This window comes from Punica granatum, chromosome 2 (assembly GCF_007655135.1).
Source record: "Punica granatum isolate Tunisia-2019 chromosome 2, ASM765513v2, whole genome shotgun sequence".
NCBI lineage: Eukaryota > Viridiplantae > Streptophyta > Magnoliopsida > Myrtales > Lythraceae > Punica > Punica granatum.
The window spans coordinates 7,563,782-7,582,261 of NC_045128.1; the positions used below are offsets into that span (position 1 = coordinate 7,563,782).

Here is an 18,480-nt window from a genome sequence, read left to right on the forward strand (position 1 = left end):
CGGAAATGGATTCCCGTTATATTTTTCATCTTATTCTTTGGTTGCTTATTATGCCACGGCGTCTACACTCCTATGGAGCCAGGAAGATAGTTGTAATAGGACTTACTGGTGTAGGGTGTTGCCCGCACGTCGCAAAGAAATTCGGAGGAAAGCCATGCTCTGAGAAAGTCAACAGCGAAGTCCAATTATTCAACGATAAGCTCATGCCACTGGTGAACAAGTTGAACCAGAAACTAACCGACGCTAAATTCACCTTCCTGAACGCTACTTCAGTGTTTAACACTCTTTTGCAGCAGGGTAACTTACGAAATATACACGTGATTCACCAAACTTAAATTGTGTTCTAATGCTCTTCTCCTATTTATAGATTACAAGACCAGTGTCCATATTACCGGATAAATAACCTAATTATCTCAAAGAATATAGCCTAGAATATTTATCTCTAAAGATATATCAAGACCATCTAGAAAGGTATCTCTGAGTTACAAGGAAATAGCACCAAAACGGAAACTAAATCTCGCACGCCAAAACTTCGCTCAGCGACCAATGCTGCAGCTTCTTGTTCTGTGCTGAGGCACTGCAGCATCCTGTTATGTGCTACAACACTAACAGAGTGCTCTACTTTTGTACTCGAGCAGTGCTGCAGCATCCCTTTCTGTGATGCAGTATCAACTGCTGAATCGTCGTCCTTTTCTTCGGTTGACCTTTTGTCCTCATTTCCAAGTCTTCGAGTCTTTGGGTCTCACGGATCTTCCGGGCTTGATGCGAGACACCTCTAACATTTTTCATGTTGCAAACATGAAAAAAAAAAACTTTCGTAGTTATTGACATCGTCTCATCAAGGTAGTCCTCATTAAGAAAGTGGCTTAATTAGAGGACTAATCTTTTTCAAACACGAGGTATAGAGCTATCTATATCCTCTCCTCTTTCGTACTAGAATTGGTCGAGTTCCAGCAAATCCTGGGTTTTCGACGTCATAAATTGATTACTTTTTTTCCAGGTGAAAATGGTCACTCGGGCAAAGGTTGAGTCTATGAATCCTTTTGGGATGTGTTAAAGCATAGTTTGCCAACGAATTATCCACACTCATGTTCCCTTCTCGACAGACATGCTCCTCTGATACAGTCCAATCCCGTGAAATAATCGACTGAATGAATATCCCTTGTTAGCGCATCACTACTGCCAGCATGGCTTTAGTTCGACAGTAAAAAGTGCATGGTCATCTCAAAATTGACCTCGAGGATCAAATTCTGTATTCCGAAATTCCATCTGAGATCGAGTCCCATTCTCACTACCCATAGCTCGGCTGAGATGGAAGTTCCCAGCCCGGTGTTATAGGCCGCGAAACCTTCCAATGTTCTCCCATATTCGTCACGTACGAGAATGAGTCCCCCCGGCACTTGCCTTCCCCGGGTTTCCTTTGCCGCAAACATATTTTACCTAGAGATTCCGTTGCATCCCTGACATGCAATTCTATAGTGACACGTGGAGGATCTAGAGAGAATTGGCGTTGCATTCAATTATACTTCATCTTCAAAGCCATCCAATGTTCATCTTCCATGCCTATAAAATGGGGTCCTCTTTCTACCATATTTCTCTTCCACTCCATTCCGGAAATTGAGCTCCTTATCTATTTCAAGACCTCAGGTTCTATCTGCCCATATAACATTTCTATATATATATATATATATATATATCCATTCCCATATATGTCTTTAATTTCAGAGTGTGGCTAATCACCATGGCTAATTTCAACCAAAAGCTAACCCTATTTCTCCCCTTTTTCTTCTTTTTGATCTTGAAACTTCAAACCTATGCTCAAGGAGATCAGCAAGTGCCATGCTACTTCATCTTCGGAGACTCTCTAGCTGATGCTGGGAACAACAACATCCTTTTGACACTAACGAAGTCGAATTATCCGCCTTATGGGATAGACTTCCCCTTGGGAGCCACGGGACGGTTCTGCAACGGCCGTACTATCATCGATGTTCTGAGTATACATGCTATTTCTTTCTTTATAGAGATGGCTCACAGAATTTATTATGTTCATCATCACACGCATACATATATATATATGCTTTTATATCAAGGCATAGGTGTTAATCATAACTGCTTTGATTGATGATCGAGATTGCTCCTATCATCATAGTACACTACAAAACAGCAAGATGTGATTCGTGTAAATTCTTCATTAATGCAGCCGATCTGTTGGGATTTAAACAATATATTCCGCCATTTCCAAAGGCAATAGGAAGGCAATTGCTCCAAGGAGTGAATTATGCGTCGGCTGGGTCAGGGATTCGACAAGAAACTGGCAAGGACCTGGTTAGTGCTACCTTCTTTTCTTTGGATAAGTGGTATGCGTTCTATAAATCTAATAGCACCCTACCAGATAGTAGAAATATCTGTTCTGTGAATATCTCTTATTTTCATCTGCATTACCCATTGACTGGAAATCTGTGCTTCGTCCGGAAGCGGCAAAAATACAGGGGCAGAGGGTATGGTTGGCGAAGCAGTTGGTGCAACACTCCAACACAGTATCGCGCATTAATGGGATCTTTGGGAACAGCAGAGTAGCATCAGACCACCTTAGCAAGTGCCTCTACACAGTCGGCATCGGCAGCAATGATTACATCAATAACTACTACAAGCCAGAAATCTATGTCAGCGGCAATATTTATAGTCCGGAAGAATACGCTGACATACTCGCCAAGGAGCTAGAGACAAACCTCAAGGTAATCAATTACTAATTTACTTATGACTACATATATACAACTGTTAAAAGCACTTCTCCCTCCTTAACTATTGTGATTATGTGCTCTCACAGTCGGCTGAAAGTCCATCTATGATGCATTTCAATGTTACATAGCTTTATATTTTGATTGCTTCCAGATACAACGACCCATTATGATGATGATTTTTCCCTTTTCATGTCCTTGAATGACCAGCTTCTACACTCCTTCGGAGCGAAAGTGGTTGCTGTTTTTGGGCTGAGCGGGATCGGGTGTACCCCAACAGTTGTCGAAAAATTTGGAGGCCAGCCCATTTGTTACAATAAGGTCAATAGTGAAGTTCAGCTATTCAATGATCGAGTCCAGACATTGGTAAACCGGTTGAACAAGAACCTCAACGATGCCAAGTTTACCTATGTAAACATCACTTCAATCTTTGCTGAGATCTTACCGCAGATAGGTAACTATACAACTGCATTGATACCATACTCGCCAACAAGAAATTTCTCAGAACATTTAGTATGGGAATAGATTATGCATTCAAATACGTTCTGCAACTGTCTATGATGGTGAAGACGCTGACTAAAACTCAAAATGCCATGCTCTAATTTCTACGGAATTTGCGGATACGATGCTGACAATGATGATGCAATGTAGACCCTTTAGGACGTAAAGTATTTTGCTTCCGTATATAATTTACTCATAAAACTTATTTTGATAAATGTCAATTTGATATATCAGTGGCATAGGTCATACTTTCAGGGGTTATTATCTTTGTCTTAAATACCGATCTGAAATTTATTTTCCTTATTGAAGATCTCCTCCTTATTATTCCCCAGCTTACATTAATTTCACCGCGAGCTGCTGCGAGAGGATGAAGGATCTCGGCACTTGTGTTCCATTCAGCGCTCCATGTTCTAACCGATCAAATTACGAGTTCTTTGATGGTTTCCATCCCACGGAATCAACAAATAAGTTGGTTGGGAATAGAATTTTCACCACAAAATCTCCACAGGATATTTCTCCCTACACTCTTCAACAACTTATTGCGGCTTAATGTTTTGGGGAAGAATTCATTGATGCCGGAGATTGAAGGGAAGGGAAGAGCCTGAGAGAAATGGGGTTTATGTTTGTGTTCATTTGTACATATATGTACGTCTATGGCTAGTAGAAAAATTGCTAATTGAGTTTTTCTCATCGCTGTAAATTTCATTTTTCGGTAAATAGTCATTTCTGTAACTTTAGGGCGTATTGAACAATGTGATGTGTAACCGAATAAAAAAAGTGATATGATTTTTATAATTAAGTTGTGAATGACTTTTAAGGAAATTCAACTTTCTTAGTTGTTATTTTCTTTATTTTCTCTTTTCTGTTTTAGTTAAAAGAAAGGTTCATGAATTTACCCAAAAAAATTTACTGTAAAAATTTACCCAAAAAAAAAAGGCTCATGAGCCTAGTAAAACCAATAGAAGGAGGGAAATTAAGGGTAACCAAACCCGTAACCAGTAAGTTATAATTTATATTTTATACATAAAATTGCCTCGATTTTTCTCTTATTTTCTAATTGAACGGCAAGACAAATAATACATTCAGGCAGCAGTAGGAAGTTCAGTGGGTTTTGCTTACAAATTGAGGTGCCATACAAATGGCATTCAAAGATGCGATACTTCTTTATCCCCAGTTGAGGTCTCAAGTGTTTACAAAGTGCAGTACAGCGCCTTCGACTCGAGATAAGGAGGTCTGCGCACTAATTTAATTCTCACCAGTTAGACTTTCATTGTCCCTTTAATTCTCCTTTTCCTATTCTTATAAGCCCATGGGCCTCCCTTCCGATTGAAAAATAAACTGCGAAGAAAAAGAATAAAATTAGAAGTTAAGAGTCGGGGTTAATTCCATGCAGTCAGCAGTATATATACGGCAACAGTCTCTCTCTCTCTCAATAATAATCTCACAGCTCTCAGCAAATTAGGGTTAGGGTTTCCGGAGAGTGATAAAAGCACTAGATCTCCATATTATTAATGGCTGTCTTCACGTTCGTGTGCCGGAGCTCCGGCAAAAACTGGAGCGCAAAACAGGTCTCTGGGGATCTCGAAGCGTCTGCTGCGACCACATATGAGCTGCAGAGGAAGCTGGTCCAGTCGGCAGTCGCCACTGACTTCGCCAGCGCTGTTCAGTCCTCTTTCTCTCTCATAACTCCGACCTCTGCTGTCTTTCAGGTTAGAGATTTGTGTTTGTTTTTGAAAAGTTTATCAGGATCCTACCAGTGTTTTAGAAAATTCACCAATTTCCTCTATTGCTATTGATTCGGAAACGTGTTGGTTCGGCTGTAGAGGAGATTAATTCTTGAAGTTCATGTCCTAGAACATATTAGTTTTGTTATAGAGAATTCTCTGGTTTTCTAGGAAAGTCAGTTTGCTGTGTTTGGTTTTTTTCTTGGTGTAAATAGTGAACCTGATTTCTTATATTCCCAAGTTTTTCTTCTTCTTCCAATGAGGGACAACCAATGATCAACAAAAGTAACACACATGATTTACATAGTAAAGTAAGAGAAGAGGGCCGAAGAACAGGGGACGAGGGGTTTCACATTGTAGCAAGCCTTGTGCTTAGAACTTTTCCTATGTTGTATTTGGATTGAGGGGTTTGAAGGGTTTCGGAGTGGAGGGGTCTAGAGTAGGCGGGATTTGCAAAGAACAAACGATGAAGGAGGTATCATACAATTTAGTAGGTTTGGCAAGTTGAGAGTAATGAAGTGATGGACTAACAGCGGCTTTTCGAGCATATAAATCCCTCAGAAAGCTAGCTTTGTTCGGAAAATTTTATCAAGAGTTAGGAGGATTTGATACCCGTCCAACCACAATTAAAAACCCCTCCAAGGGGCTGTGGTTCCTCTGAAGCCCTCAAAAGCTTCACCATCCCAACCCTTCATAACTATCCAAATCTCTTCCTCTCTGAAGCCATTATGCCATATGTTCAGATTTGAAGGGATAGGTTTTTGAAGAATGACAAAAGATATCTAATTGGTGTAAATGAAATTCTATGACTTTCATGGAAGGTCCAGTGTTCGGTTTGGATCAAAAGTATATCACTCAATGTAAAATATAAACCGTTATCCCGAATTCTCTTATTGAACAACATCAGCAGAGTGCATCAATTTCTTCATATTGTGATTCATTGTAATAGCAAGGCAAATTTTCTTAACTGTTACTATACGGGCCTCTTAGTTTCTTACCAATTATGTCATGCGGTCTTTACTCAGTAGAAACATCAAATATCGCCATACTATATTTGGTATCTCACAGGGTCAATGCATCTCTTCTTGTGAACAGGTAATCATCGGCGGAGCCACTTTCGTTGGAGGGGGTGTGGCTGCAGCAGTTCCTGCTGCAGGTGAAGCAGCAGCAACTCAGGCTGCTCCTGCAGAAGAGAAGAAGGAAGAAGTCAAAGAGGAGAGTGATGACGAAGACTTGGGATTCTCTCTATTCGACTAAACAGCCCCAGCATGAATTTTTATATTGGCTTCTTGGTTTCATTCATCTACTTCCGTTTTGCATTAGAGTCATATGCTTGAAAATATTCTAGGCATCCATCATCAGTACATTAAAAATAAGGATTTTATTCAATCATTCCGATTACTTTCACTTATCATTTGGAACTTGGTGATGGATTTAGTCTCTTCAATTGCTGTCAACTTGTGCTTCTAGATATTAGAGACCGGTGTTTGCATTGGCAAACCTGATTCTTCTCAAGCAGATCAAATTCCGTGAAAGCATTCATATTTTAAAATTTAAACGAAAATTTTGTCCCATGGGCTGGATGATTCGGCTTTATTGTGGCAGATATCCAGGAAACCATTCGCACATGATCTAGAAATATAACAACACAATGATGTACTAGCCAAAATTGATTGAGGGAAAACTATACTTCCAATCTTTCTTCGCACGCTTTGTCATCATGTATATATATTTCATTACTTTTGTCTTTTCATCGATCGATCAGTTTTCCTATTAACGAAATGGCATCTTCAATAATAATTCTACTGTATATGATCGATGCATCATCAATATAACCTCGCTCCATCGAAACAAACCATGCTCTCGACCTGTAAAATAACACCTTATTTTTCTTCCCAGTATCTTCATCATCTTTCCCATCTATCTCTTACATCCACTGTTTCTCCCAGCTTTGTCTCTCTCCATGGACATTGGGGAATATTTTACTTCCATGCCAAATTCCAATTTCCAATCTAAAACTCGAAGAGTAAATCATAGAGAAAATTACAAACTTTCAGTTTTTCTTAAATTAACTTAAACTTCTTTTAACATATCGTCAATTTTCAATCCCGCCTTAAATCTATTATTCAGTCAGTTTTGTGGAACTGCCACATGCACAAAAAGACTACTGAACTGGAAGGGAAAACATCCAGAATGAATTAAAAAGATTAAGGGAAAAATTATAATTTAGAAAATGATACCATTCACCCAAAAAAAGAATGATACTCACCCACAACAAGTGGTTGGGTGCTTGGCGGAAATGGCCACCATTAATAACTTTTATATTAAGGAAAAATTGCACGAAACCAAGAATTAACACGAAAGACGTAGTAACCAAAAGTTGATGAGAAAAATAAATTTTTTCTAATAAAAATTTTAACAAAATGATTAAAATAAACATTGAAGTTTTTAATGATATTGGATGAAGACGAATCAAGGAAAAAGAATTAAACTGAAACAGAAAAACATCAAAGTTATAAAGATGTATATAAATGAAAAAGCAAAGGAAAAAAGACTGAAAAAAAAAACCAAACTTATAGGACAAATTTATAGTTTTTCCAAAACCATAATATGCTTTTCGCCTAAGAAAAAAATCACAATGGAGAAAATAGAAAAATAGTGAAAAGCATGGGATGAAAATTATAAAACTAAAGGAGAGGACCCAAAGTGTATGCAAAAGTATAGGCAAGTTTTCTTTAATATTCTTGTAAATTAATCTTGTGAATTTCATGTGGACATAATGTAATTTATTGCATTAGTTTTCATATTTTAAAATAAAATTAGTTACTGCATAAATTTGTCATTCGTTAAATGATAGTATATTCTTCATATCTTTAACTTTTATTTTGGATGTCAAATGATTTCATCTATCATTTTTGATACTCAATTAATATATAATAAGAAGAAAAATGAGAATTGGAGCAAATGATATGTATGAATAATATATACGATAGAGAAGACTTTTAAAAAATAGATGTTTCGTAGGACGTAATGGAGAAGTTTTCTCTATATTGAATCAATATTTTTTCTCTATATTTAATGATTCAGACACTCACATATTGGAAAAAAAATGTTGCACTGAAATGAAAACGAATAATACTTTGGAAACATGTGTTTATTCGCATAAAATTTATAAATGGGGAGAAAAACATTTTTTATTTTATTATTTTGGCCTTTAATCACTTTTGGTCCTATAAGTTTTAAAAGTACCGAATTAGTGCTATATGTTTGTTTCGTAAGGTAATTTTGGTTCATTCTGTAATCAGACTATAACGGATGATAACGTGAACACTGACGCAGTCATATAAGACCACAGTGGCAATTTTTTATGGCATGAATTTTAAAATTTAAAAGAAAATTCAAAATATAAGAATTTAATAAAGAAAATTTGATAAAATATTTAATTTTAAAACACAAAAATAAAAATGTGACCCAACCCCTTGTAGGGGTGCCCCCACCCCCGTGGATGAGGTCACCGGTCACCTCAAAGGTCGCCGGCGACCTCTTCACTGGTGCCCCCACCCCCCGGTGAAGTGCACCCCAACCCCGATAAGGGCCGAGGTCACTTTTTTTTTATCTTCTATTTTTAAATTTATTGTTATTATTTTTTTGTATTTTTTGATTTCTTTTAAATTTTAAAATTCAGACCAATAAGAAATGGCCACATGGTGTTATTTAATGGCGTTAGTTTTTATGTCAACATCCATTATCGTTCAGTTACATAATGGACCAAAATCAAACTGATGAATAAAACGTATAAGACTGATTCGGTACTTTTACAACTAGTAAGACCAAAAGTGACTGAATGTCAAACTTATAGAACAAAAAATATCTTTGTTCCAATATATATTTTTATAATTGTTTATTTATATCATCATTGTAAATATTCATATAAAAATTAGGCGATAACCCATGCGCTGCACATAACGTAAGATCCAATTGTATTCTCAAAAATTTTTTACGAATACTGCTTTGATTAAAAATGTAAAGGTGATTTTTTTTTGGGTTATAATTAGAAGACAAAAGATTAAACTTTAGAAAAAAAATATATTTCTATTTAAAATGTATGGTACTTAAACTAATATTATAGATTAATAGACAGTAAAAGATGATTGCATTTAATATATATAAAAAAAATAATCCACTCAGTTAAACATAAATTGACATTGAAGACAACAAATCTAAAAAAAAAGTATCCATTTATAGTTAAACATATAACATATAGATATACATACAGATGTTATATATTAATAATATGTGCATATATATATATATATTGTTTTTTTGGGAGGGTGTTTGCATGAATATTTGAAATCTGCATAGCTCCAAATTAAGACGAAACCAACACACAGCCAAATTAAATGCCCTGTTGATTCCACGAATGCGAGTGAAAGCTGTGAACTGTAAAGACTTGTTGCATGATATGAAATGATGTAGGGTTAGGACCAAATCACCGGTGTTCATAGAAAAGCGGGAGAAATTCTTATGTTTATTGTAATTTCGCACGCATCATGAAAAACCATCAATAGAATGGCAATCAAGAGGTAAATAATCTTATATCCATGTCGGCAATGGACCAATATGACAATCGTAAATTCCTTTTAGTTTTACTTTATCGATATAATTGCGGGAAATGACTATTTAAGATTTTATCGCAAAGCATGGAGGTGCGTCCAAAATAAAACTTTTCGAGACATCAGCCACTCCCACATCCCAGGTGATGGACCAAATATAAATGCATGGGCTACCTAAAAAATTGTACTTCAAGATTGACGTAAGGCAAAAGCTTGATTAAAATAGCATATTTTTTATGTAAGTACAAGTTGTGCCCGACCTTCTAAAATCGGATTTTCGATGTTTAATTTTTAGGGAAAGCTGTTTATGTCATTTTAAATGGGCATAAATGCATAACTTTGTTTAAAATATAAACCTCTTATCTTTAGCACGAGCACTGCGACACATCGCATTCGCACTAATCTACATATAATAACCCCACCCAAAACGCTATCATCCAACACGAACAATAGCTGACAATGAACCCACATTGCATGGTGGTATAATTTTTGTGTGATCCTTTTCATTTTAAAGTAATTTCACTAAACTAGAAGGTTGATCATCAATCAAATATTCAAAAATATTAGCCATTTTATTTGTTTCGCACTTAAAACCTGATGCGCGTCGCTCTTCCTTTCTTTTCTTTCTTTCCTTGTCTATTTGCAGTTGATCCTGTACATAAATCGTCAAATTGTTCGGTTATTTCCGTTAGCTTATGCTATCTTAACCTATTTCAATCTGACATCTGTATTTCCCAATCATTCCCCATGACAAGATCGCTAAAGAAGACACAATAAAACAAATCTGATGTTGAAACATGTCCACTCATGCTTTGTCTACGGCCTATCAGTATCAATGTTCCGAGCTACATTGTTTCAATGGTGCATTGCACTTTCATTTAGCACTACAAAGTAGGGGAAGCCACTTTCAGGTGCATATTGGGATTGGTTCCATTATATGTGTAGAGTCAACATTCTCTAATCAACCGAATCATTCAGACTGATATATGATGAAGAATCGTGTTGGAAATATTCTCTAAGAGAGAATATGCGATTGTTATACAGTAATCTCTACTTATATATGTACACACTGAACGCTTTGATCTTCCGACATCTACAAGAAATCTACGGATCCTGAATATCTATCCATTGGAATAGATTTTTAGTGGAAGGTTTTGTAGTGTCTATGGAAGCAAAAAGGATGGAAAATAAAATGCATGGAATACATAAATAAAATGAATATCAGATGAATCTGAATCATCAGATTTTAGAAAAAGTTATCATATCAGTCCAAGATTCACCTTTTTCAGGCCAAAGGTTTGCTTCCAGGCAGTAGACCAAGTATGAATATAAATCTAGCTTGAAACATAAAGTTGTATAAAGTGCTTCGAATTTGCAACAATCCATATCTTAAAAGAAATGTTCTCTTTCCAGTGGCAAACTCCATTAAAAAAAGGACCGACTTTTTTCTTTTCTTCGCGGAATCTTAAAGTAACAAAATGTAGTACAGAGACGCATATTTTTATTGGGTAATTAAAAGGTTTCAGATTTAATTCTCGTAAGTATGATTACGTGTCTATATTTTTAGCTTTCTATTTTTGTGTATTAGATTCATAAATCTCCTCACTAACCGAAAGAAAACGAATATCTTTCCATTAGAATTAGCTGGGAAAAGACATATAATCAATATTTTCTTGGAAATTTTTCCAAAAAGAGAAGCAGGTAATTCAGCTACATTCCTCTTCCACTCGTCTTTATAATTTGGAACATATACCTATGACACATTTGTTCATTGTCAGCATTTCCATCTTACTTTCATCTAATTCAATGAATTTCCAATGAACAAAACGCACATTTGGCCCTCGAAAATTAACCACTGTTATTCCAATGATGATCATTGCCAAGAGGAGCCTTGGAGAAGTACGACCGTGACGCCTGTCCACTTTTGGTGGTCTACTCACTTTAGTGGTGAGGCACGTAGTGCATGTCACTTTAATAAGCACTACAAATTATAATGAAATTCTTTATTTGGGTGACCCACCAATCAATTATCATGCTCTATATAATATAATATAATATTTTTCATGATTCTTCGATTTCCAGAAGATGATTGTTTAATTAATTACGGTTAAGTTGGTGAAAGTTTCATTATATGCAATAACACATGATCACTTAATGTTTAGAATTACAACCTCGACCTACACAAAGCAAAACAGATGAGGTGAAGTTTTTAGTCATTAATCATAGATACCATAGGACCATTAATCTTTGACTTCCAACTTTTACAAGTGAAAAGACATTAATATGATGCATACAAACATGTGTAATTATTATGAATGTCTATAATATCCTTCATTGCAGGGCATATTTGCTAGATATGTCTTTCACATAACCATTCATTTTGTTGAGTGTAAAAATGTTCCACGTGAAAAAATTTAGAAAAACTATAAGTTTATAAGAGATTGGGTATAATAATCCACCGGTACAAAATTTTCTATTCAAAATGAGCCTCTTCTTCTTCTTTTTTTTTTTTTGGGATAGCACATAGAATCTGTCATTAATGGGAAGAAAGTCTTACAAAAAAATGGACCACAAGAGACAATGAACAGGATCGGGCCTCACTGCTTAATAAATCAGTGAAAATTTAGTTACAAGGCATTAAAAAATACGTCTCATGTTAATCAGACCCGAATGTGAAAAACTAGAACTTGTGGTAATCAATCAATCCGATTCTCATATATATGTACGGTTTCCACACCCTTTCGGCCACTTATTATCACAGTCCCTTATTCTCTATTAGACCTATACACCTTTGTACCCCGAAAAGACTTGTTGATTAACTGGGTGACTGATTATTCCATAGGTGAAGTATTACATCCGAAATATTATGTTACCTCAATATATAGAATATCTGGCCAAATATAAAAAATATTATGTTACCTCAATGAGTAAAGGGTGCAATTTGAAGAGTGACTCCAAATTAACAACCTTTTTTTATGAGTCCATATTAACAATCCTTGTCTGTTAGATGCTAATTTATTGAGTAATGATCACTCGTGATTTGTATATTATTTAATAATATCCTCCTTAAAGTATGTGCATATTTTGTCACCTCGTGTCTACCTTTCCTTAAATCTTTAAGCTTTAAGAGATGCGCAATGATTCACGAAAGACTGTTTTTACTCTTCTAGTAATTAGTTCGTGGCTGCTAATAATTCGTCCTAAATGGGTTCACAGACATGTTACGATGTGAAAATCAAAAAGTTGTGTAGGATTCCACCATTTCGATTTCCTTTCCCTTTTTTCGTTGTGTGCAATCTTATAGTCAGAAGCTCACACTTAAAACAAAAGCTTTCATGAGACGGAAAAAGTCCGTCTAATTCATATTCAAGCTGGATCGATTCACTTAGAGGTGTAAAACTTTTCAAATCATGAATTTTTTTCATTCACGAAACAAATGTGAGACATTACTTAAGGCATAAATATGATTTTTTTTAGTCATAAAAGAGGCCCAAAGGTCTTGCACAACAAAATAAAAATTTAATAGCTAATAAAGGATACGAGTAATCCCACCGTATGACTATCAAATCCGGAACCTCTTTGACTACTAGGCGATAGCTTGCGTTACTACGTGACACTTATTTTCGTGAAAAAATCTTACATAATCCTATAATTCACAATGATGTGATGAGGAAGAATTAATAAGTTTGTTTCAATTAAGAATACTTATTACAAATCGAGTGATTAGCACTCACTATTCCATTTGTTGCAATTTAATTTGTGCTTTCTCACATTACGGAGCGAGATAAAAATCTCTCCACTTTCATATAAATATATTATCTTCGGTCGCCCACAGGAATCCACCATTCAGTATGACGTTTGCCAACTCAGCAGATTAGGCAAGTGTTTGCACTAATCATGTCCTGAAAACTGATCAATCTTTGATTTTCAAATAGGGAATATGGTTATCGCGTGAAAGTTCAATAGGACGACCCCTTGTGATAATCTCTTCCATATAAAGTATGTATTTGATTTTCTTTTTTTTATATATAAAAGAAAGATTAATGAAATTCCAAAGGATAAGAGATGGAGAATAAAAGGGTCCGGATATAAAAAGTTAGACGAAAAAAATTCCTTCTCATGTTTACCCGGAAAAGATTCCTTCTCATTTTATAATAGTATAGATACATATTTTGTTTATAAATAAGCTCAATGGCCTAAAAGAAATATAGGAGAAAGGGAAATAAAGGGACATATATATACTGTTCCACTTATGAAAATTGAACATGGGATCTCATGGTCTTAGACCAATGACAATGTCATTGTACCAAGCCCTTATATGGGACTTATCAAAGAAGATATAACACAGTGACGCGTGTTCTTCCAGTTTCAATACTTATATGGGACTACATATGCTCCTTTATTAGAATTTTATGATTTTTATTTCATTGTACTAAGTCTATCGGCCTCCCTTGCTATAGAAAGCATTTACTTTTGGGATTTCACTTGGCATGGGAAGACCCAAACCATGAAAACGGATTTCACCAAGCAACAGAAATTCGTGAAGCAATGGTGATACACCGTGACATTCATATATATCAAGATCATCATTACTCAATTGAGAAGGTTATATTATAGGCTCTTTTCTTGCATTTGAAGTTGGCTATTTTTACCTAATCTACCGCTCTCGTAGAAACTACTTCCTACAGTATCTACTAGGAGGAGTCATCTAAAGGGTTTAAGGAAAAGAGAGCAAACTCCTTTCGCATCGGATTAACCCTGATTGATAAATGCATATATAGCGAAACACTATATATTAAAATATTAATACCCTTTTATGGTATGCTTTTGGTTAATACCCATTTATAGTATGCTTTTGGTAGAATAGCATTAAATTAAATTTTGATGTTTGCAACCAGCGTGGGTTGATTCAAGCGGTTCGACGCTTGATCCGCTTAAGCAAGATCTCGGGTTCGAGTCCTTGTGAATGCATAAAATACATGCTGGGATAGCTTTATCCCTTAATGGATTGACTCAGCCCGACTGGAGCCTAATTGGGCTTCCGAAAATTTCTTTTTGATGTTTGCATTCAATAAGATGTTTTTTTCGGTGTGCACCCCGATATCCGACTAGTCTAGTAGAGTCAGATTGGCCCATTAAAGAGTAAAGCTATTCCATTGTTGATTTTTTCCATTCACAATATTCGAACTCGAGAATTTGCCTAAGAGGAACAAGTATCGAACTGCTTGAACCAATGTCGTCTTTTTTGGGTTAAAGAATACAGACTTACTTAACGAGTATAGCTAATATCGCATTTCTAATTCATTGAGTGTCAAGTTTCAACAATTTTACAGGCTTAAACTGTTAAGTATATGGAATACAAGGACCTCGTCAAGAAAGAATTAGAACGAGTTAAAGAACACTAACAGAAGACTTGTGTTAGTATAAATAATATTTACTAGCAGAAAATTGTGTTTCGTCAGGAATTTACTGAACATTAATAACAATTGTGCCATGCCATTAGTAGAAAGCATTATTTGGCTAACGGATCATCAAAGTTGTTAGTGTATAGCCGAGATTTCCTAATGAAACATAGCACATGTTAGCATATCTGGAGTTTCACTAACAGTTATTAGAACCAGTCTGTAGATGTAAGATAAACTAACAAACTTGTAACTATATATTTCCGTATGTGCGCACCCGAATTTCGTCTCGTTGGGGCACGCGTGAGCGCGCCTATGCAACGCGACTTGGGAGTGTCCACCTTTCTAGGGACGCGCGACGGACGCAAGTGAGAAGGAGTCATCACTTGCCATTTTACAACCCGAAAGTCAAGGGCCGGCAAGTTCCCCGGATCTAGGAGTACAGGGTACACCTAATTGCTAAGGCATATGGTCTGCGAAACCCGAAGTTCCGAATTTGGGGTTCTGTTACGTGCCAGCCTATATCCCGCACGCCCTATCGGTACTCTAGCTTGTCTAAGCTTGCCATTTTAATTTAATTACCGCTTAATTAAGTTCCGCTCATCTTACGCGTTTTGACACCGTAAATTCGAAGAAACACTCCGACCGTCCACTCTCCAACCGGGATTCTTACATGAATAAATGTACAATATAAACCCTTACATTGTTCTCTCAAATGAATAAAATACAAATTACAACAACTGAATCCCGGTCGGTTCGCGTTCGGTCATTATTCCACTCGTGCTCACCATGTGGTTTAAAAAGACTGAAATTGAAATTAAAGTAACGCAGGCTCAGAGAACCGGGGGTCAGGTCCAACCGAACCAACGGATGGCGAAATAGTCACATGACTCTCTTGATAGCCGTAAGATCGGTCGAGCTCCCGGGTCATATCCGGCCGCGACTTACTTTACCCGATCTAAGTCGTCTTCCACATAGACACTACTAGGAGCGAAGCAGTAAGTTGAAACAAGATCCGATTCCGCACTCGGGTTGCGGGCGCTAGGTCTGTGGGAACGTTGGACCCCGTGATTGACAAGAGAGGGTGTTGGACCCTGTGTATATCATATCCTAGGGATCCGAGCTCGACTTGCAATAAATAAACAGAAAACAGAGAGTTGTGTCTTTTAATGCCGTGTTTATGTGATTAGCCGATTCGTGTGGGATTTCGATCAAAAGCGTACCTAATTATTCACATGTGCACATGAACAAGCAAAATCAGTCACGACAAAATTTAATTTTGTTAATTTTAAGTCCGAATAATTAATTAAACCAATTTTGATGTGTTTAATCGATTTAATTCCCTTAAAGCCGAGTGAACATGAGATTGGTTCGTGTGAATTCGTTCTCGCTTCAAACAATCGGTTTTAATGTCGAGTAATAAAAAATGTTCCAATTCGTGCTTTCGTCAGTTTAATTAAAACACAATTATTATTTTTTTTTTGTTCCATTTTTTCTATTTCCCAATTTTCAATATTTTTTTAACATGACAATCACAAATTATCACCACAATCATCGAATTTATTCATAAATTGAGCCCTACGCATGCCACTAAGTCGGAATAATATACCTAGTATTGGTTTAAATCGAAAATTAAACGGTCGGATAGGCTGGAGGCGGTCTGCACAGTGCAGATCGGTTGGACGGGCGCTGGGCCGGCGAGCTGGGCCGAGTGCGGGCGGACTGGGCTGAACAGGCGGGAGTTGGGCCGCGGAAGGGAGCGCTGGGCCTGGAGCGCGGGCGAGCTGGGCTGGGCGCGCTGGAGCTGGGCCACGGAGGGGAGCTGGGCCGCGGAAAGCAGTGGCTGGGCCGAATCTGCGTGCGAACTGGGTCGCGCGTTCCGGGCCGAACCCGAGGCGAGGCGAAACGGGTCGGGCGTCTGGACTGGGTCGGGTCGTCTCGGTTGGACTGGGCCGAACGGGCTGGACCGACTCGACTGGGCTGGACCAACTCGACTGGGCTGGACCTGCACAGACCGAAAAGATGGGCCGAGCCCGTGAGAGGGAGAACACCGGAGAAGACGAAGTTGGGCGAAGGAGAGGAATCCGGCGGCCGCGGATTGCGGCTTCCGCCTTTGGGTACCGCGGCGACAGCGCGGGAGACGGCGACGAGCACCGCCTAGACTACGCCGTGCTCGGGATGGGCGTCACGAGGCTCGGGTCGGTTGGGATCGAGGGGAATTTCAGGTTTTGGCGAGGTTTTTTCGAGTTTTCCGGCGAGGGATTTCCCGAGTTCAATTGTCGAAAATCGGGGGAATTGAGAGGGGGAAATAGAGGGATTTTGCTCCGGGGAGTGTCGCGAGTCCGTTCCCGGAGAGAAATCCGAGCGAGAGGGAAAGATTTTCGAGCTTTTGAGAGAGATCCGAACCGGGAGTCCAGAGAAAGAGAGAGTGAGAGTGAGATCGGGACCGTGAGGGCGAGATAGCGGCCGAGGGAACGTGCCGGGGAAGCGAGCGGTGGCGTGTCGGGCGAACGTGTCAGTAGTGGCAGGCGGTCGCGGTGGGTGGGCAACCGCGGCGTGTCGGAGATGGCAGAGGGATGTCAGTGAAAGAAGAGGAGAAGAAGAGGGGGGAGAAGAAAAGAGAAGGAAAGAACGGCGAGGCGAAAAGGAAGAGGAAGAAAAGAAGAGGGGCGAAGTGGAAAGACAGAAAGAGCAAGGGCGAAAACGAAAGGGTCAGAAAGTTCTGACCCGCGTTAGAAAATTCTAACCCGCCTCAAACCGGTCTGACGCTGATCTGACCGCGAGAGATTTTTTTTTTTTTAGATTTAAGAATTTGAATTTGACGCGCGTAAGGCTCGAAACGTCCCGTGAAGCATTTTTCCTAAAAAAATGTCAAATTAAATTAAAAATGCCCCTCGTTTAAAAATCGTGAATGCTTGGGCAATTAATCAAAATACTTCCTCCAATAGTGCAAAATGACGATTTTACCCTCCTTTTGCTAGGGGACCAAAATGGGGTGCTGACACCGTAAGTAGATGAAATTTTTTTTTAGTGAAAAAATACCTATGGATCTAATACAATGAAATAAAAATTCTAAATATCTAATAAATAAGTACAGATAATCTCACCTGAGTATCAAAACTGAAATATTTTGATAACCAGGCTAGAGTATGAGTCACTACCTCCACTATATTGCAATTTAAAGTTCCCAAGTGAGACAAGGACTTAGAATGTCAGATAAACAGAAGGAAAGCACGCCTGGTCAATTATTTGTCCGCAGCATCCATATTATAGCATAGGATACAGAAGCTGGCTTTTTCGTATGACGGCCTACTTACGAACCTTTTGAAGCAAATCTGATCAGCTCATTATTATCCATAATTTGTGCATAAAGCTGTTATATGTAGCTCAAAGAGCAAAAGGACCGGGGTGAAAACTGAAAATCCCTCACATAGTTTATCATAATACATGTGAAAAGTTATCAAACGCATTCATCAGCTCGTGAGATGTTTTGCGGATCACA

At 37.9% G+C, this 18,480-nt stretch overlaps 2 protein-coding genes across 2 annotated transcripts; both read left to right on the top strand.

Annotated features, from left to right (window-relative positions):
- The first annotated feature begins 1,734 nt into the window (after nucleotides 1-1,734).
- On the top strand, nucleotides 1,735-4,044 carry LOC116197330 (GDSL esterase/lipase At5g45670-like). Its single transcript, XM_031527440.1, has 5 exons — nucleotides 1,735-1,994; nucleotides 2,201-2,325; nucleotides 2,490-2,735; nucleotides 2,949-3,192; nucleotides 3,572-4,044. Exons 1-5 carry the CDS (start codon nucleotides 1,742-1,744, stop codon nucleotides 3,787-3,789), a joined length of 1,086 nt encoding a protein of 361 aa, XP_031383300.1. The 5' UTR covers nucleotides 1,735-1,741; the 3' UTR covers nucleotides 3,790-4,044.
- Nucleotides 4,045-4,653: 609 nt separating this feature from the next.
- On the top strand, nucleotides 4,654-6,377 carry LOC116197348 (60S acidic ribosomal protein P3-like). The gene is made up of 2 exons (XM_031527465.1): nucleotides 4,654-4,948; nucleotides 6,059-6,377. Exons 1-2 carry the CDS (start codon nucleotides 4,751-4,753, stop codon nucleotides 6,218-6,220), a joined length of 360 nt encoding a protein of 119 aa, XP_031383325.1. The 5' UTR covers nucleotides 4,654-4,750; the 3' UTR covers nucleotides 6,221-6,377.
- The last annotated feature ends 12,103 nt before the right edge of the window (nucleotides 6,378-18,480 follow it).

Excerpts from the sequence above, each read along its gene's own strand:
- LOC116197330 (XM_031527440.1), top strand. The coding sequence starts at position 1,742 with ATGGCTAATTTCAACCAAAAGCTAACCCTATTTCTCCCCTTTTTCTTC. Across the intron at positions 1,995-2,200 it reads TACTATCATCGATGTTCTGA|CCGATCTGTTGGGATTTAAA; the intron begins GTATACATGCTA and ends TCATTAATGCAG. Across the intron at positions 2,326-2,489 it reads AAGAAACTGGCAAGGACCTG|GGGCAGAGGGTATGGTTGGC; the intron begins GTTAGTGCTACC and ends GCAAAAATACAG.
- LOC116197348 (XM_031527465.1), top strand. The coding sequence starts at position 4,751 with ATGGCTGTCTTCACGTTCGTGTGCCGGAGCTCCGGCAAAAACTGGAGC. Across the intron at positions 4,949-6,058 it reads CGACCTCTGCTGTCTTTCAG|GTAATCATCGGCGGAGCCAC; the intron begins GTTAGAGATTTG and ends TCTTGTGAACAG.